This window comes from Salvelinus namaycush, chromosome 11 (genome assembly GCF_016432855.1).
Source record: "Salvelinus namaycush isolate Seneca chromosome 11, SaNama_1.0, whole genome shotgun sequence".
Lineage (NCBI taxonomy): Eukaryota > Metazoa > Chordata > Actinopteri > Salmoniformes > Salmonidae > Salvelinus > Salvelinus namaycush.
In genome coordinates this window covers 25,613,350-25,632,374 of record NC_052317.1, presented here as the reverse complement: position 1 = coordinate 25,632,374, position 19,025 = coordinate 25,613,350, and the positions used below count along the sequence as shown (strand labels likewise).

The following is a 19,025-nucleotide window of genomic DNA, read 5'->3' as shown; positions in this document are numbered from 1 at the left end:
GATTACCGAAAATCTGCTGAGGGACAATCCATCATACACGCTTATTAAACACACAGCTATTTTCCCATGGCATTCTCTCCATCATATCTTCTCTGATAGCATATCAGTCCAGCTCCTCACTGCTGTCTTCTCATCCACATCACAACTCTCTCTCTCTCGCTCTCTCTCGACACTGCACAAACCAAACAAGCCAGTCAGGTTGCCGTGGCAATGTTAATAGGATAATTAATGGCTTATGCATATCCGCTATTCCGTGCCTAGGGCTTGATTACAGCAGAACAGTTTCCTGTGCACCCTTCCAGAAGAACACCTCTCTATTGCAACTGGCTTGTTGACTGATGCTCTGTTTCTTAGCCTTGACCCTGACGCTGGATATGGTTAAAAGCAGCTAACTGTCTAAGTGATGTTTACAAACAGTCTAAAGTCCACCCATTGATAGGTTTCTTTTGCTCTAATGTTACAAGGTCGCTCATGATTATGGCTGGAATGGAGTAAATGGAATGGCATAAAACACATATAAACCATATGTTTGATGTATTTGATACCATTCCACTGATTCCACTCCAGCCATTACCATGAGCCTGTCCTCCCCAATTAAGGTGCCACCAACCTCTTGTGGTGTGTATGGATCCGAGTCTGGGTCCGGTTGGGGGGGGTTCTGCCCATGCCAAGCTCCTCTCCCCAGCTCTGTGAGGATATACACTTATCTCTGGCTCCTTGCTGACTCCCATCTGCCTCTCCCCTCCCCTCCAGGATTACGACTTGAGCCAGCTCCAGCAGCCCGACACGATAGAGCCTGATGCCATCAAACCCGTGGGGATACGGCGTATGGACGAGAGGCCGCTGCACCCTGAGCCCCAGTACCCTATAAGGTCAGCAGCCCCACACCCAGGGGACATCGGAGACTTCATCAATGAGGTAAAAAAACAACATCTAGAGTAATGCAACAGGGAGAGGAAATTGCCTCCCTCTCAAAGTCCATTGTCAATGGCAAGATCAGGAGGATTTAGAGAATGATTTCATTCAATTGTCAATATAGTGAAATGAAGCGAATGCTTCGAAATAAAGGAAAACAGAGGTAGATGGTGCAGGCTTCACTTTTGAATTTCGTTGAGGTTAAATTAGCAAGCTCTTGCCCTGTACTCATGGAAGTATTGATTGAAACAAAAGCAGACACATGCCTTAATTTTGCTGGACCCCAGGAAGAGTAGCTGCTTCCTTGGCAGCAGCTAATGGGGATCCATAATAAATACAAATACAAACATGAAAGGTTAATGAATTTCATGAATAAACTTTCCCTTTTGAATTTAAAATTACATGAATATAGCTAGGTTACGATCTAATTGGCAATAGATTTTCATGCAAATATTCTAAAATCCGCATAAAAACAACTTGCATTCTCTCACCAGAGATGTGTTTCCATCAAATTGACTTGTTGCAGATAAATGGCTGTGCGTGATGACGTAGTGTAGTAGCACGTAGTGCACATAAAAATACATTTTCTGGTCAAATTCCCATGTACCGAATAAAAAATACAAGTGAAATGGGTTGCCATTGCATTTTAGCTCTGCTGATGGTTTTCTCACAAAAAATGTTGCATTATATAGTGTGCCCACTCTGGTATTGGCACGTGCGCTATAGCCAACAGCGCAGATAGAGTGCAGATAGAGTCCATGTATAGCCTACATGATGAGATATTTGTATTTGTCAAACTTCAGCCAAGCATCGATTATCATGTCACCCTAAAAAAAAATTGGAAAGGAGCATCAAGCTCATCACGTTGCACTTTCACCACCCTGTGAAGTTCCTCATAACTTATTTAATCTGTAGCCTGACTTGTTGGTTTTCCAACAAGTCGTAGTGGGAGGACCACATAACATGACCAATATTTGCGCATAAAAAAGTTTCCACCGACATTTCTCGCATGAATTAATTTTACCTACACAAAATGATCCCACCTTGTCTAGCATTGTTTTGTTGACATTTGGAAAGGCCTGTCATTACATTTTTTATCCGTCATGTTCTTTACTTGCATAAAAAGGTTGATGGAAACCTCACTTTTTTTTTTCATTGATAAAACTTCACTATTTATGAGTCCAATTTAAATGAGCTAAATCCACACATGTTATTATGAGTATTCAAAGAGTTCACTTGTAGATCATTTTATTTTTCTCTTAGCCGTGTAGCATGGGATGGAGTTAGCTTTAGACATCGCTCTGTATATATCTAGTGTGATGAGAAAGAGAAGCACATTGGCTTTCCATAGAGGCACCCTGTTCTGTTCAACATGGCCTCGCTTGCCTCAGGCCACCATTGAGTCCAGCGGGGGAATTTATAATGAAAAGACAGTCATGTATTCTTCACCAGCTCCAACAGACAATACTTTCACAGTATTACAAAGTGAGTTCTCTCCTTCTCCCAGTTTTTGGCCTATTCCCATGTTTTTAGATTAGAACTTGCCCTTTCAGCTCAGCTTCCCCTACTCACGCTATATCTCTCCCATTCCCCCTCCTTCGCTCTCTCGCTCTCTCAGAAAAGTCCTGAATACACTTAATGCTCCTGTCAGCTCAATTTATATAGAGTGAGTTTCAGTGTTTTGCCCAGTGAGCAAAAAAAAGTTGCAAAACTGAGCAACTTGTTGGAGCAGAGAAAAGTCTGCTGTTTAATGTATTCTTTCTATACAAGGACAGGAAGATGTTGTGGGCCGGAGCATCCTGACCCAGACATCCACATTACAGGCAGTACATGTCAGCCTGTTTCCCATAACACACACACACAGGCGGTCATGGTAGATTCTATCCACTACACCCTGCTGGCAGCTAGTTTATGCCTTGTTGTCATTGGGGTTGCAATCTGACCTGGCTGCCCAGGGAGAGGGTTTGGAGGGGGGTGAGGGTGGGGTTACGGGTCTGGGCTCAAACTCTGGAGTGTGCACACAACCCCATGCCTACAGAGCCTTTGGCAGTTAATTCAAAAAGGGGGAGTTAAAAGTGAAGCATAGGTCTCAAATCCTCCTAAGAATTTAGCCTCTCGGAGTGGCCAACAATAGTCTATTATTCAGCTTTTAGTCTGTTCCCGCTCAGGGAGGTAATGTCTGGGAAATCAGCCTCACCATACACATAACCTTTTGTTGGCAACAGGTGCTGGATGAAAAGTTCACACAGTTTTAGATTTAAGATTTAGATGTTATCGGAGAGGAAAGTTTTTCCATTCAACATTTCAACTGGTGAAATTAACAGAGAAATTTGCTATTGCAAATTTTTATTTCACCTTTATTTAACCAGGTAGGCAAGTTGAGAACAAGTTCTCATTTACAACTGCGACCTGGACAAGATAAAGCAAAGCAGTGCAACACAAACAACCACACAGAGTTACACATGGAATAAACAAACATAAAGTCAATAAAACAATAGAAAAAGTATATTTACAGTGTGTGCAAATGAGGTAGGATAAGGGAGGTAAGGCAATAAATAGGCCATAGTGGTGAAATAATTACAATATAGCAATTAAACACTGGAGTGACAGATGTGCAGAAGATGAGTGTGCAAGTAGAGATACTGGGGTGCAAAGGAGCAAAATGTATAAATAAATAACAGTATGGGGATGAGGTAGTTGGATGGGCTATTTACAGATGAGCTATGTACAGGTGCAGTGATCTGTGAGCTGCTCTGACAGCTGGTGCTTAAAGGTAGTGAGGGAGGTATGAGTCTCCAGCTTCAGTGATTTTTGCAGTTCGTTCCAGTCATTGGCAGCAGAGAACTGGAAGGAAAGGTGGCCGAAGGAGGATTTGGCTTTGGGGATGACCAGTGAAATATACCTGCTGGAGCGCGTGCTATGGGTGGCTGCTGCTATGGTGACCAGTGAGCTGAGATAAGGTGGGGCTTTACCTAGCCAAGACTTATAGATGACCTGGAGCCAGTGGGTTTGGCGACGAATATGAAGCGAGGGCCAGCCAATGAGAGCATACAGGTCGCAGTGGTGGGTAGTCTATGGGGCTTTGGTGACAAAACGGATGGCACTGTGATAGACTGCATCCAAATTGCTGAGTAGAGTGTTGGAGGATATTTTGTAAATGACATCGCCGAAGTCAAGGATCGGTAGGATAGTCAGTTTTACGAGGGTATGTTTGGCAGCATGAGTGAAGGATGCTTTGTTGCGAAATAGGAAGACAATTCTAGATTTAATTTTGGATTGGAGATGCTTAATGTGCGTCTGGAATGAGAATTTACAGTCTAACCAGGCACCTAGGTATTTGTAGTTGTCCACATATTCTAAGTCAGAACCGTCCAGAGTAGTGATGCTGGACGGGCGAGCAGGTGTGGGCAGCGATCGGTTGAAGAGCATGCATTTAGTTTTACTTGCATTTAAGAGCAGTTGGAGGCCATGGAAGGAGAGTTGTATGGCATTGAAGCTCGTCTGGAGGTTAGTTAACCTCACTAGGGGGTGTGGGACGCTAGCATCCCACCTGGCCAACATCAAGTGAAATTGTAGAGCGCCAAATTCTAAACCAGAAATACTCATTATAAAAATTCATGAAACATACAAGTGTTATACATGGGTTTAAAGATAAACTTCTTGTTTATCCAACCACGGTGTCAGATTTTAAAAAGGCTTTACGGCAAAAGCATACCATGCGATTATCTGAGAACAGCGCCCAGCAGACAAATCATTACAAACAGTAACAAGCCAAGTAGAGGAGTTACACAAGTAAGAAATAGTGATAAAATTAATCTCTTGGCTTTGATGACCTTCATATGTTTGCACTCACAAGACTCCCATTTACTCAGTAAATGTTTGTTTTGTTCGATAAAGTCCATGTTTATATCCAAAAACTTCAGTTTTGTTAGCACTTTTTGTTCTATAATCCACTGTCTCAAACAACATCCGGTGAAATTGCAGAGAGTGAAACTCAACAAAACAGAAATTCTCATAATAAACATACATAAAAGATACAAATGATACAAATGGGGTTGTGTGCACACTCCAGAGTTTGAGCCCAGACCCGTAACCCCACCCTCACCCCCCTCCAAACCCTCTCCCTGGGCAGCCAGGTCAGATTGCAACCCCTCACTTACCTTTGATCATCTTCATATGGTTGCACTCCGAAGACTCCATGTTACACAATAAATGTTTGTTATGTTCGATAATGTCCCTCTTTATGTCCAAAAACCTCAATTTTGTTGGTGCGTTTTGTTCAGCACTCCATTGGAACAAAGAGCGGTCAGAACAGACAGACGAAAAATCTAAAAAGTACCATAAAAGTTTGTAGAAACATGTCAAACGATGTTTACAATCAATCCTCAGGTTGTTTTTGTCATAAATAATCAATAATATTTCAACCGGACAAAAGCTTCGTCAATAGAAAAGGAGAAACAAGAAAGCCGCGCTCCCGATCACGCGCTGGACTCATGTCTGGAAATTTCCACTGTCCTCTCATTGAAAGTTCTGTATCTCCCTCATTTTTCAGAGTAAAAGCCTGAAACAATGCCTAAAGACTGGCCACATGGAGAGGAAGTCATAGAGATTATGAACTGGGTCCTAAGTCTTTATTTGGTGGATAGGCTTTCAATGGAAAAACAGGCATTTCAAAATAAAAGCACTTCCTGGATGGATTTTCCTCAGGTTTTCGCCTGCCATATCACTTCTGTTATACTCACAGACATTATTTTAACAGTTATGGAAACTTTAGAGTGTTTTCTATCCAAACCAAATTATATGCATATTCTAGCTTCTGGGCCTGAGTAGCAGGCAGTTTACTTTGGGCACGCTTTTCATCCAAAATTCCAAATGCTGCCCCCTACCCTAGTGAAGTTAACACAATGTCCAAAGAAGGGCCAGAAGTATACAGAATGGTGTCGTCTGCGTAGTGGTAGATCAGAGAATCACCAGCAGCAAGAGCGACATCATTGATGTATACAGAGAAAAGAGTCGGCTGAGACTGCCAGAGGTCCGGACAACAGGCCCTCCGATTTGACACACTGAACTCTGTCTGAGAAGTAGCTGGTGAACCAGGCGAGGCAGTCATTCTCTGAAATCACTGAATAGGATGTTATTCAATTCAATGAGAGACCTGTATTGTGAGCAGTGGAACAGAAGAGAAAGTCGGGGCAGACAAGGAAAGACAGGACAGCACAATGTTTTCTTAAAATGGACTATTGTCTCTCTCACACAGTGGATGATTCAATCTTAGTGGAATTAGGAGGATGAAGCTTTGTGATTGGCTTACTTTGTCACACTGCCAGTGGGGTGGTGGTTATGCCGAATGGGGCTCTATCCACCGGACCAGTGATGGCAGTAATTGTAATGAACGATCCCTCTGTCATATTTCCCACCAAATGATCAGCGCCACAGCCCTGAGCAAACATTTAGCGAAGGCTAACAAGTGGAAAATAATCACTAAGCGTCGAGGCACTTTGTTTCAATCTATCCTTTATTTGAGAGAGAGCGCGAGAGACAGAGAGCGCGAGAGACAGAGAGCGCGAGAGACAGAGAGCGCGAGAGACAGAGAGCGCGAGAGACAGAGAGCGCGAGAGACAGAGAGCGCGAGAGACAGAGAGCGCGAGCGCGAGAGACAGAGAGCGCGAGAGACAGAGAGCGCGAGAGACAGAGAGCGCGAGAGAGCGCGAGAGACAGAGAGCGCGAGAGACAAAATTTAGCTACAAGCCGAGGGCCGGACTGTTCGAATGTTCATTGAAAAAATTTTAAATGACGCATATAGTCTAGTGAACCTAATTGAACCTACTGAAAACCTAACAAATATATTCCAATATGATCAGATAAATAAAGCAATATTTTCTTATGGCTCTGTCAGTAATCTTTAATTTTCAACAGACACAAAAGACAAATTTCCTTTATATAAAAATCCCCATAACATGAACATTAAATGAAAGAAACCGGTATTCAAGGCACCATCAGTAGCCTATATTTTCTATTTTAGCAAAAGTGGGCTAAATTTACTTCAAAGAAAAAAACAATAATAGCAATTTTCTATCATCCACTCAACTGAAATATTTTTAAAATATAATTGGATTGAAATACAATAAAATAAAGTGCAAAAATCTGTTAATCAAAAACAACACTTTGTTTAAGGAGAAGTAACATGCAGTGAAAACAAATATTAAACTTTAACTTTTAAACTTGAACTGAGTAAAAACTCTAAATATGTGATTGCACAGTAATGTTCACTTGTTTGAGGTTGAGGGTGATACTTGGTGGTGTCCCATCTTTTCCACAAGTTCATCAATGTTCGGGGTAAGGCTCTGAGCTGAGGAAATCCTCAGAATTGAGTGGAGGTGTTCAGCAGTAAGTCGACTTCTGTGTGATGTTTTGTTCAGGTTCATCAAAGAAAACAGTTGTTCACACAGGTATGTGCTGCCAAACATAGACAACGTTTGAGCAGCCTGGATGCGCAGCTGGGGCATTGTGTCGGGGAGGAAACGGGCGAACTCCGCAGCACCCACTGCCGCATATTTTGCCCTCAGTGCATCATTGCATTGGAGGTCAATCAACTCCATTTGGAGGTTTGGTGGTGAGCTTTCCACGTCAACAGCAAATGGGTTACCGAGCAGTTCCAACCTGCTTTTTTGTGCTTCAAAGTCAGCAAATCGGCGTCGAAAGTCAGCGGCAAGCATACCTATTTTATCAGCCAACTGTGCGCTCGGGAACGCACTGGTAGAGAGCTTCTCTTTCATGGTCTGGCAGCTGGGAAAGTGGCTCAAATTTTCTTTCCGCATCTGCGTCTCCCACAGAGTCAGTTTGGTTTTAAATGCCTTCACTGTACTGTACATATCAGAGATGACATGATCCCGACCCTGCAGCTGCAAGTTCATTGCATTCAGATGACTCGTAATGTCACACAGAAAAGCCATTTCACACAGAAACATTTCGTCTCGGAGTTGTGTTGTGTCTTTCCCTTTGCTGTCCAAGAACAGACAAATCTCCTCACGAAGCTCGAAACATCTTTGAAGCACCTTTCCCTGGCTTAGCCATCGCACCTCTGTGTGATAAGGCAAATCACCATGCTCCGTTTCTAACTCCGTCAGAAATGCCTTGAACTGGCGGTGATTCAAACCTTTGGCTCTGATAAAGTTAACTGTGCGCGTGATGATGCTCATTACATGCTCCATTTTCAAGGCTTTACCGCACAACGCTTCCTGGTGTATGATACAATGATAAGCTGTCAGCTCACCTGTCGCGTTTTCCTCTTGCATCTTTTCCCGTATCTTCGCCACCAGTCCGCTCCTGTGTCCACACATCGCAGGTGCTCCGTCGGTTGTCAAACCCACGAGTTTTTCCCAAGGCAGCTCCATCTCATTTACACATCTTGACACCTCTTCATACAAATCATGCCCCGTAGTTGTGCCATGCATAGGACGTAAAGCCAAAAACTCCTCTGTCACGCTTAGGCTGGAGTCCACTCCGCGGATGAAAATTGACAACTGGGCAATGTCAGAAATGTCGGTGCTCTCATCCACAGCCAAGGAATATGCAATGAAATCTTTTCCCTTTTTCACAAGCTGCTCTTTTAGATTGATGGACAACTGGTCTACTCTCTCGGCAATGGTGTTTCTGCTCAGACTCACATTTAAAAAGAGTTGCCTTTTTTCTGGGCAAACTTCGTCACAAACTTTAATCATGCAGTTTTTGATGAAATCCCCCTCCGTAAATGGCCGGGCTGATTTAGCGATCTCTTCTGCCAAAATAAAACTGGCCTTGACAGCAGCCTGGCCTTGTGATTTGGCTTTTTTGAACAGAGCCTGTCGAGATTTGAGGCCTCGTTTTAATTCCTCTGCCTTTTGTAGCCTTTGTTCCATGTCCATATTCTTGTTTTTGTCCGCGTGTTTCGTTTCATAATGTCGTCTCAGATTATACTCTTTCAGTACCGCCACACTTTCTCCACACAGAAGACACACAGGTTTTCCAGCTACCTCCGTGAACATATACTCCGACTCCCACCTTGTTTGAAACCCCCGGTTCTCAGTGTCCACCTTCCGTTTTGCCATTTTTGATGGGTATCTGAAAGTTAATTTTACTGTGATGCTGACGACTGCTGTGCCAATAAATATTGAAATGAAGCAGCCTACTGCTCGGTGCGTCACCGTTGCATTGTGGGAAATGTAGTATTGGTGCGTGTAAAAGATCTGCGGGCTGCCGGCTTGCTGCGGTCTGCGGGCCGGTTCTAATAATAAATCAAGATCATCCCAGGGGCCGTAAAAAACCTTCTCGCGGGCCGGATGTGGCCCGCGGGCCTTGACTCTGACATATGTGGTCTAGTGGCTCGGTCGTGATTCTGTGTGGTGCTCGGTTTCTCTTAATTCGGTTATTAATTGTTAGATTTCAGTGGCAGTGATAAGAGATTGGATTCAGGCCTGAGCCCAATGCAGTTCATGGCCAGAGCACATCTCCAATGATAGATAAGCAATCCAACCAGGAATGGGCTATGAAACAATAGCAACCCATAAGGACATCTCACGCGGCAATGAGAGTTTTTGGGAATGTTAAGTACAGTCTTCAAAATGGAAACCCCCTCCAATCCCACCCTACCTTCTGGAACACACGCACTGGAACAGATACATATACTGTACACACGCACACGCACACACACACACACACACACACACACACACACTGCTCTGCACTTCTTCACTGTTCCCCAGTCCTCATTCATAGTTTTAGGGCAAAACTTAAACACATGAAATGGAGGGGGTATGTAGTACTACATCATGGTCCAGAATGTGGTGGCGAAAGCTGCCATATTGTCAGTGCCACTACAGTGATCTCCTCCTCTCAGCGCTCCAAGGCCCTCTGGCAGCGCCTGTGGAGAGGGGAGTGAAGGAGGGTTGAGGATGGAGGGCCAGCTCATCAGTGGCAGCCTTCCAGTGAGCTGAGGCATTTGGTCATGCTCAATCTCAGCATTTGATCAAGTTCTAGATAATCCTGAATGCCAGAAACATCAGGGAGAATCACAGCCAAAATGCTGTGCTGCAGACGGACAGTTAGAACCGGACCTGATTTTCTGATCATGTAGAAGGGAGGAAAACAAAGGAAATGTGTCTAATATTAGCCTGTGTAGGTGGAAGTGGGGGATAAGAACATGTCTGTGAATGTGAATGGCATCTTGTAGTGGTAGTCAGACAGGGACTGGGTCTGTCATGGTGGACTGGCTGGCCTTAATCTCCTCACTCATCTAACCGTGTTTTTTTATTTCCTCCTGTCCATCCAGGGACTTAAGGCAGCAGACAACGACCCCACAGCCCCGCCCTACGACTCCCTGCTGGTGTTCGACTACGAGGGCAGTGGTTCCACAGCCGGCTCCCTAAGCTCCCTCAACTCCTCCAGCAGCGGAGGGGACCAGGACTACGATTACCTCAACGACTGGGGCCCTCGCTTCAGAAAACTGGCAGACATGTACGGAGGGAGCGACGACTAGGAGACAAGACCTACAAAAAACAAGATGACAAAGAATGGTGAACCCAGGAAAGTAGAAAATATATTTTGTTTTCCTCTCGATGGACGTGGACAGGTTCTGATTACCGATATTCCCCTGACCGAGTGGTGACAGGAACAATGACAGAAAAGTACAAAAAATTACAGCATAATTTCAAAATATTTTCAAAAAACAACCAACCTAGGCTTATTGTTGTAGTCTACGCATACATATGCTTGTTGAAGGCTTAGGCATACGCTGAAATGTGGTCCAGTTTTGGAGAAGGGGAGGGAACATTGGTGAACTGTCACTGTTTGGATCGTTGATATTGAGAGCGCTCAGTTACACTTGAATTTCACAGTACAGAAGCACTGGGATATAATGTGCCTTTTTGTACATTTTTTGGGGATCTGAATGGTTAGTTTTATGTTCAAGGCTTTAATGGTACTGACTTTTGGAGTGATTTCAAAACATAAAGTATGTTAAACTATGGTATGCTTCTACATGCTTTTTTTGGTTACACAATACTGCTGTTTGTTGAACAATGATTATTTAATTGAATTACCAAGAGGAAGAGATGATGAAGGATCCTTTGTTAACTTGGATGGGGAGAAACAACTGAGAACAGCACTGTACAGTATGCTAGAATTTTTGACTTTTTTCACTAAAACATATAACTTATGCAGCTGGTTGCAAATAAAGGGAGTCATAAATGATACTTTTGTAGCGGAATACATTTTTTTTCTTTTTTCTGAAGTGGTGTAGTACTTTACAAAAACAGCAACTGTTTATCTTCTTCTAATCCATGTACACTTCATTTGCCTTGGTCATCATCTGGTACTTTCAACTTTTTCTTCACTGTAAAGAAATTGTGTACATAATATTTTTTTTCTTTTTTTCTTTTGATGTAGTCTATGAAGCAGTGCAAAAAGTTCTGAACTTGTAAATGTATAATTTGGACTACAAATTAAAGGTTTTGCATGTTTTTATCTTTTCACAATAACAAAAATGATAAAAAAGTTATTTACAAAATGTATTTACAAAGCAAAAAAATAAAAACCAGGTGACATTACATGTGTAGAAGATAAGTTAAGAAAGTATTTTGTATAAAATGAAGAAACAACTGAACAAAAAAAATTAAATTGCTATCTTGTCAGCACAACTGTTTGAATTTGTACCAAAAAAAGGGTGTGGGTGGGGTGTTGTGGTACCCACCGTTGGCACTAATTACTGAATCAGCTTTAAGACTGGGAAAGGTTTTTGTCTGAAGCTTTGTGGATAATCGTATGTACTGGAATACAAATGATACATCTGACCCCAACAATCCGAATAAAATGCTAATTTTGGAGCTAACGATCGTCTCTTTATTTCTTGAATCCTCAAACTCAGCATTGTTTCTTATGAATAACAACCACTTTTACAAGAAAAGTAGCTATTGACCAACATTTGATTGTACCTTTTTCTACCAAGAGGAGGAATATGTATTTCACGCTTAATTTCTTTTCAGTTTGTTGTAAATGTTTGTTTACAGTAAATACGAGTAGAGATGCGTGAGTGTACTTTAGTTTTCTGGTCAATATTCAAAGGGCATAAAACAGATATTCAGAATCTCTTATGTCCTCCTCACCAAGGTCAAAAGGTCATCAAGCACATATCGATCAGCTACAGCCAGCTGTTATCTGCCTGGTTCTGGAGTGTACAACACTCCAGAGAGGAGCTAGCTGACCTAGTGAGAGGAAGGACACTCACCCCAGCAGGGCTCTGCCTTCAGGGGATATGCATGTATACTGGTCACAAGGGACTGTGGGAAGTAGGGGTGAGAAGAAAAAAATGTGAGGAGGAGGACAGAGAGATGGAAGGGTGTCACACTAACTACTGCTCTAGCTATCATGCACATAACATATCTGGATGCTGCTATCACAGACACATCAGTCACAGTGGCGGCCACTGATTGTCTGAATACCCGGGTCGCGAGGTGGTTAGAGTTGTCAACAAAGCAGTATGACAGAAATATGATGCCAAGTTTTGGAACTAACGGTAGTTTCTTTGAGAAGAGAAATAAAGCAATCTGTGCCTTTGAACAACAGCATAAATACACCCATTTCACTTTTGCATGTCAAAAACTGAATGACCACTGCTGCACATGCTGCCACTGTTTTGAACAGATTCGATTATACTATTTAGAACGAGCAGCCAGCTCAGGAATGAGCAAGTGCACCAGGGAGAATGCAACTAGTAGCATGCAGATGCAATAAGTTATCACATTATCTACCTGGGGATAGCTAGCTAGCATAATGTCTTAAAGCATGATATGCGCTAGCCAGTTAACTTTCATTCTGAAATAACTTAGTATTTCCGAGCTAGATTAGTTTAGAAAGTCTTGGTATTGGCATGGGAGCTAACTAGCTAGCATGTTACCAGCTAACTATAGCTAGCTACTTAAAAGGTAGATAACTGGTTATTATGACCCCAAAAATCTACAAAACTATTTCTCAAAATTACTGTAGCTGGCTAATGATTTTGATCATGCTTTGTGATACTGTCACAATGTCTGGAGTGGTGGGTGCGGAGTCAAACGCAGAGAGCAGAGGATACTGGGGAAACCGGAATTTATTATGTTTCCAAAGCTAATGCCCAAAACAACAGGCGAAATAAAACAAAATTGTCCAACCCAACACAGGGCACAAACAGACAGGAACACTACACGCACAACCTGACTAACAGAAAACAAGCCCGCACAAAAACAGGCGGGCCTAACCGGCTTGAATAGTACTGAATCGAAAACAAAATAAGAGACAGGTGCAACCAATAAGACAAAACAAACAGAAAAGGAAAAGGGGATCGGTGGCAGCTAGTAGACCGGCGACGACGACCGCCGAGCGCCACCTGAACAGGCAGGGGAGCCACCTTCGGTGGGAGTCGGGACAGATACACCGTGTTTTATTCTGTTTTAGTCCACACAACATGTCACCCTGTCAACTACAGTATAACCTGATGAACACATGGGGGGAAACAATTGGCCATGCTTTTCTGTCCTACCAGATCCACAATGTGTCACACAAAATGGAACAGGTGAACCCAAGAGCAGACTCAGACAAGGAGACTGGGATGAGGTAACCAAGGTATTTATTGAAACATGGGGGGAAGATTGAGTGCAGGCCAGGGGAAGCTCGGGCGAGTTGCTGGGAACCAGGTGCGGAGGCTGAGGCTGGAGCGAGAGGTGTGGGGACAGGGTAATCAGGTCCGGAGGGGAATCCAAGGGAGCGCTGAGTGGGGAATCCAGGACAGAGTAACAGAACTGACGAGAAGTCAGACTGGAGACAGTGACCAGAGTCAGAGCGGGCAGAACTGTAGCGGAGAGAAAAACAGCGTCAGACAAGGGACAACAATAGGACCAAACAGCTAGAAACATGGACTGACTAGGCAGAGATTACAATCTGGCAGTGTGGAAGAGGCAGGACTGAGTATTTGTAGAGGTCTTGATTATGGAACAGGTTGCAGCTGGTGGGGATCTGCTCTGACTTCAGCACACCTGTCTCCGCCCACACAATCACACACACACACACAGACACACACACACACACACACAGAGAGAGGGAGAGGGAGAGAGTACTGGGGGAGTGGCGGCAGATCAAGGAGACACCGGATGAGCACTAGAGCGCGTGGCAGGAGCAGATGTGACACAATAAGAAGGTTCTAGCTAGTATATCCCTCTGTCTTCTACTCTTGTTGGATGTAGTTGTCCGGTTCCAGGCTCCCATGACTGTTATGGTTATTTATATACAAAAGTTGTACATTTGCAGTTCAGGGAGCCGGTTGTGGTCAGCCTTACTGGGAATCATAATTAAGGGAGCCACTTGTGCTCAGCCCCACTGGGAATTGTAGTTCAGGGAGCCGGTTGTGCTCAGCCCCTGGGAATTGTAGTTCGGATAGCCAGTTGTGCTCAGCCCCACTGAAAATTGTAGATCAGGGAGCCGGTTGTGCTCAGCCCCACTGCAAATTGTAGTTCAGGGAGGCAGTTGTGCTCAGCCAAACAGGTGGATTGGACACGCCTCATGAGTTCAGCCTAATTAGACAGATGCCAGGACAATGCTACTTGCCCGAATGCATAGTGCCAATTGTAAAGTTTGGTGGAGGAGGAATAATGGTCTGGGGCTGTTTTTCATGGATTGGTTAACTTTTTATGGCTGCAGGGGCAGTATTGAGTAGCTCTGATTAAAGGTGCCCATTTCAAACGGCCTCGTACTCAATTCTTGCTCGTACAATATGCATATTATTATTATTATTGGATAGAAAACACTCTCTAGTTTCTATAACCGTTGGAATTATGTCTCTGAGTGAAACAGAACTCATTCTACAGCACTTTTCCTGACAGGGAGTGAGATTTCAGAAATCTTGGCCCCTGGTCCCAGGTCAGTTTTAAGGTCCCTGTAAATGCTATGAGGATACAAACACTGCCCACGCCTTCCTCTAGATGTCAGTAAGAGGTGACAATTTGAATGGAGTCGATTGCGCAATCAGGGCCTGTATAAAAGAGCACAAGGCGGAAGTGGCTTTCTTTTCCTGCTGCGCCTGACGCACGATGGACGTCGGACTGGCTCTCTTTCCAAGCTTTGGTTTAGCCACATATATCGCCGGTCATGTTTTTACTCGTTATAGGTGTTACAAATATCATAAGGTAGTTAATTTAAACCGTTTTATAGCAATTTATATCCGTTTAGTGCGATTTTGAGGCATTTCTTTGTGATGCACTTTGAAGCGCCGGGCACGTTTCCAGTACCGGTCGAACGTTAGTGGCCATTTCGACGGACAAGAGGACATCTTTCGACCAAAAGACGATTAGACCGGAGAAAGGATACATTGCCCAAGATTCTGATGGAAGATCAGCTCATAGTAAGAAATATTTAAGATGATAAATCGTTGTTCTGTAGAAAAATGTTAAACGCATATTCCGCCATTTTTTTTGGTATAGCTTCGCTTGGCGAACCCTGTATTGCACAGTAAGGATAATTTTAGAAATGTAATTCAGCGATTGCATTAAGAACTAATTTGTCTTTCGATAGCTGTCCAACTTATATTTTTTTAGTCAAGTTTATGAATAGTTATTAATTAGACAAGATCACTGTCAAAGATGGCGCCCGACATTTTCAGGCCAGTTTTGCTAATATTCTCATTGTATAACCACGTTTTTTTGTGGCTAAATATGCACATTTTCGAACAAACTCTATATGTATGTTGTAATATGATGTTACAGGAGTGTCATTGGAAGAATTCTGAGAAGGTTAGTGAAAAAATTAATATATTTTGGCGATGATAACGTTATCGCTCTCTTTGGCTTGAATCAATGCTCGGGTAACGTTTGCACATGTGGTATGCTAATATAACGATGTATTGTGTTTTCGCTGTAAAACACTTAGAACATCTGAAATATTGTCTGAATTCACAAGATCTGTGTCTTTCCATTGCTATGAGCTGTGTATTTTTAAGAAATGTTTTATGATGAGTAAATTGGTAATACACGTTGCTCTCTGTAGTAATTCTAGTCGCTTTGGTGAGATTTGTGATGGTGGCTGCAATGGCAAACTATGATTTATACCTGAAATATGCACATTTTTCTAACAAAACCTATGCTATACAATAAATATGTTATCAGACTGGCATCTGATGAAGTTTTTTCTTGGTTAGTGGCTATTTATATCTTTATTTGGTCGAATTTGTGATAGCACCTGATGGAGTAAGAAACTGATGGAGTTAGAAAAGTGGTGTCTTTTGCTAACGTGGTTAGCTAATAGATTTACATATTTTGTCTTCCCTGTAAAACATTTTAAAAATCGGACATGTTGGCTTGATTCACAAGATGTGTACCTTTCATATGCTGTATTGGACTTGTTAATGTGTGAAAGTTAAATATTTAAAAAAAATTTTTTTGAATTTCGCGCCCTGCACTTTGAGCTGGATGTTGTCATAGGTGTACCGACCTCGGGCTTGCAGCCATAAGGCTCCTTAGTTCCAGTGAAGGAAAATCTTAACGCTACAGAATATAATGACATTCTAGACAATTCTGTGCTTCCAACTTTGTGGCAACATTTTGGGGAAGGCACTTTCCTGTTCCAGCATGACAATGCCCCCGTGCACAAAGTGAGGTCCATACAGAAATAGTTTGTCGAGATCGGTGTGGAAGAACTTGACTTGCCTGCACAGAGCCCTGGCCTCAACCCCATCGAACAACTTTGGGATGAATTGGAATGCCGACTGTGAGCCAGACCTAATCACCCAACATCAGTGCCCGACCTCACTAATGCTCTTGTGGCTGAATGGAAGCAAGTCCCCACAGCAATGTTCTAACATCTAGTGGAAAGCCTTCCCAGAAGAGTGGAGGCTGTTATAGCAGCAAAGGGGAACAACTACAATGCCCATGATATTGGAATGAGATGTTCGACGAGCAGGTGTCCACATACTTTGTCATGTAGTGTATATAACATTCTATTGGTTGCAAGAATTTGGTATAGTAATTTAAAAACTCGAAGTTTCGTATCCGGCGTCGTTTTGTGTATCAGTTCCTAAACTATGTGGCATGGAATTGGTTCATCGAAAATCTCTTCCCAACTATTTTGCAACCTGTATGGCGCAGCTGTCAAATGTTTGGTCCATAAATGAAACTGGTGTACTTTTTTATTTACCACAATTTTCTTTAACCAATTTTGGTATTTAATGCAGAGCCGACAGACAAGTTCCATACCTTCTCAGCCTTCCATTTGCCTCCTCCATTTTTTTATCCTCCACCAATAATTCTGCAATCAGTTGGTTTTAAATTTGGATAAAGCAGACCTTTCCATGTATTTTTGTTAATTGCGTGTATGACATAACTCCCCCAGTTCTATTTATGATAGAGTTGACAAAGATTATACTTTAAAAAAATGTTTTATCAAAAAATAATATATTTTTAATCAATACTATATTTGAGTTTAACCATAATATAATTACATTCCACCCATGAGGCCACTAGGTCATTTGACTGCAGGAAAGGTTGATCTGAGATGATAGTTCACATCCTCCTCTAAAACCATTAGTGAAGGTACATAGTGTCATTTTCTGTTCCATATGTTCTAGTAAAGGTACATGGTTCAACCCACACCCAAATGTAGTAAAGGTACATGTGTAACGTTCTTTGTTGGGAGAGAGAGGAGGACCAATGCGCAGTGTGGTACGTGTTCATTTTCTTTAATAACGAACGAACACAGAAACAAAACAATAAACGATACGTGAAATACAAACCGAAACAGTTCCGTGTGGAACAAACACTGACACGGAAAATAACCACCCACAAAACACAATAGAAAACAAGCTCCCTAAATATGGTTCCCAATCAGAGACAACGACTAACACCTGCCTCTGATTGAGAACCATATCAGGCCAAACGAAACATCCAACATAGAAAAACAAACATAGATAACCCACCCAACTCACGCCCTGACCATACTAAAACAAAGAAATAACAAAAGAACTAAGTTCAGAACGTGACAACATGGTTTAACCCACACCCAAACGTAGTAAAGGTACATGGTTCAACCCACAACCAAACGTAGTAAAGGTACATGGTTCAACCCACACCCAAACGTAGTAAAGGTACATGGTTCAACCCACACCCAAACGTAGTAAAGGTACATGGTTCAACCCACACCCAAACATAGTAAAGGTACATGGTTCAACCCACACCCAAACGTAGTAAAGGTACATGGTTCAACCCACACCAAAACATAGTAAAGGTACATGGTTCAACCCACACCCAAACGTAGTAAAGGTACATGGTTCAACCCACACCCAAACATAGTAAAGGTACATGGTTCAACCCACACCCAAACGTAGTAAAGGTACATGGTTCAACCCACACCCAAACGTAGTAAAGGTACATGGTTCAACCCACACCCAAACGTAGTAAAGGTACATGGTTCAACCCACACCCAAACGTAGTAAAGGTACATGGTTCAACCCACACCCAAACGTAGTAAAGGTACATGGTTCAACCCACACCCAAACGTAGTAAAGGTACATGGTTCAACCCACACCCAAACGTAGTAAATGTACATGGTTCAACCCACACCCAAATGTTCTTTAGACAACCAGATTACAGTATCCCCCTTTCAGTGCTGTGCTGTATAGGTGCCAGTACAGGAAACCGTTCAGGATGTCTTCTCCATCGCTACTCTCATCTACAGGCACTCCTCCTCCTCCGTCCATCGGCTTAATGTACAGATTGCTCCAATAGATGGGTTCAAATCAGAGCATTACTTAAGTCCTGTTTCTTTTTTTTTACCCCCATCGGAGGCAGGGAGAGAGGGAGGAAGGGAGGGAGAGAATAATTTGTATTCTGACGCTGCACTTCAATTTCACAACAAGGTCAAGGATTATCCCCAGAGGAATGCAGGGCAATCTCAGTCAGAGAGCCAGAGACATGTGAAGGCTGCTCCTTCACTGCTTTCACAGGCACTCCCTCCAACATACTGTAGTATATGGGTACATCCATGGGAGCATTATAACTGAGCCACGTCTTGTAGTCAAGCTAAAGCTGGACTCAGATCCAATTGACCAAACAACAAAT

The 19,025-nt window shown here is 42.8% G+C and overlaps 1 protein-coding gene across 1 annotated transcript in view; it reads left to right on the top strand.

Annotated features, from left to right (window-relative positions):
* Positions 1-11,767, top strand: part of LOC120055306 (cadherin-2-like) — a 56,693-nt gene extending 44,926 nt beyond the window's left edge. The window contains exons 15-16 of the mRNA XM_039003182.1: positions 754-918; positions 10,223-11,767. Of these exons, the coding sequence (XP_038859110.1) occupies positions 754-918; positions 10,223-10,429 (372 nt within the window). The 3' untranslated portion in view covers positions 10,430-11,767. The remainder of the gene's footprint in view (positions 1-753; positions 919-10,222) is intronic.
* Positions 11,768-19,025: the final 7,258 nt, after the last annotated feature.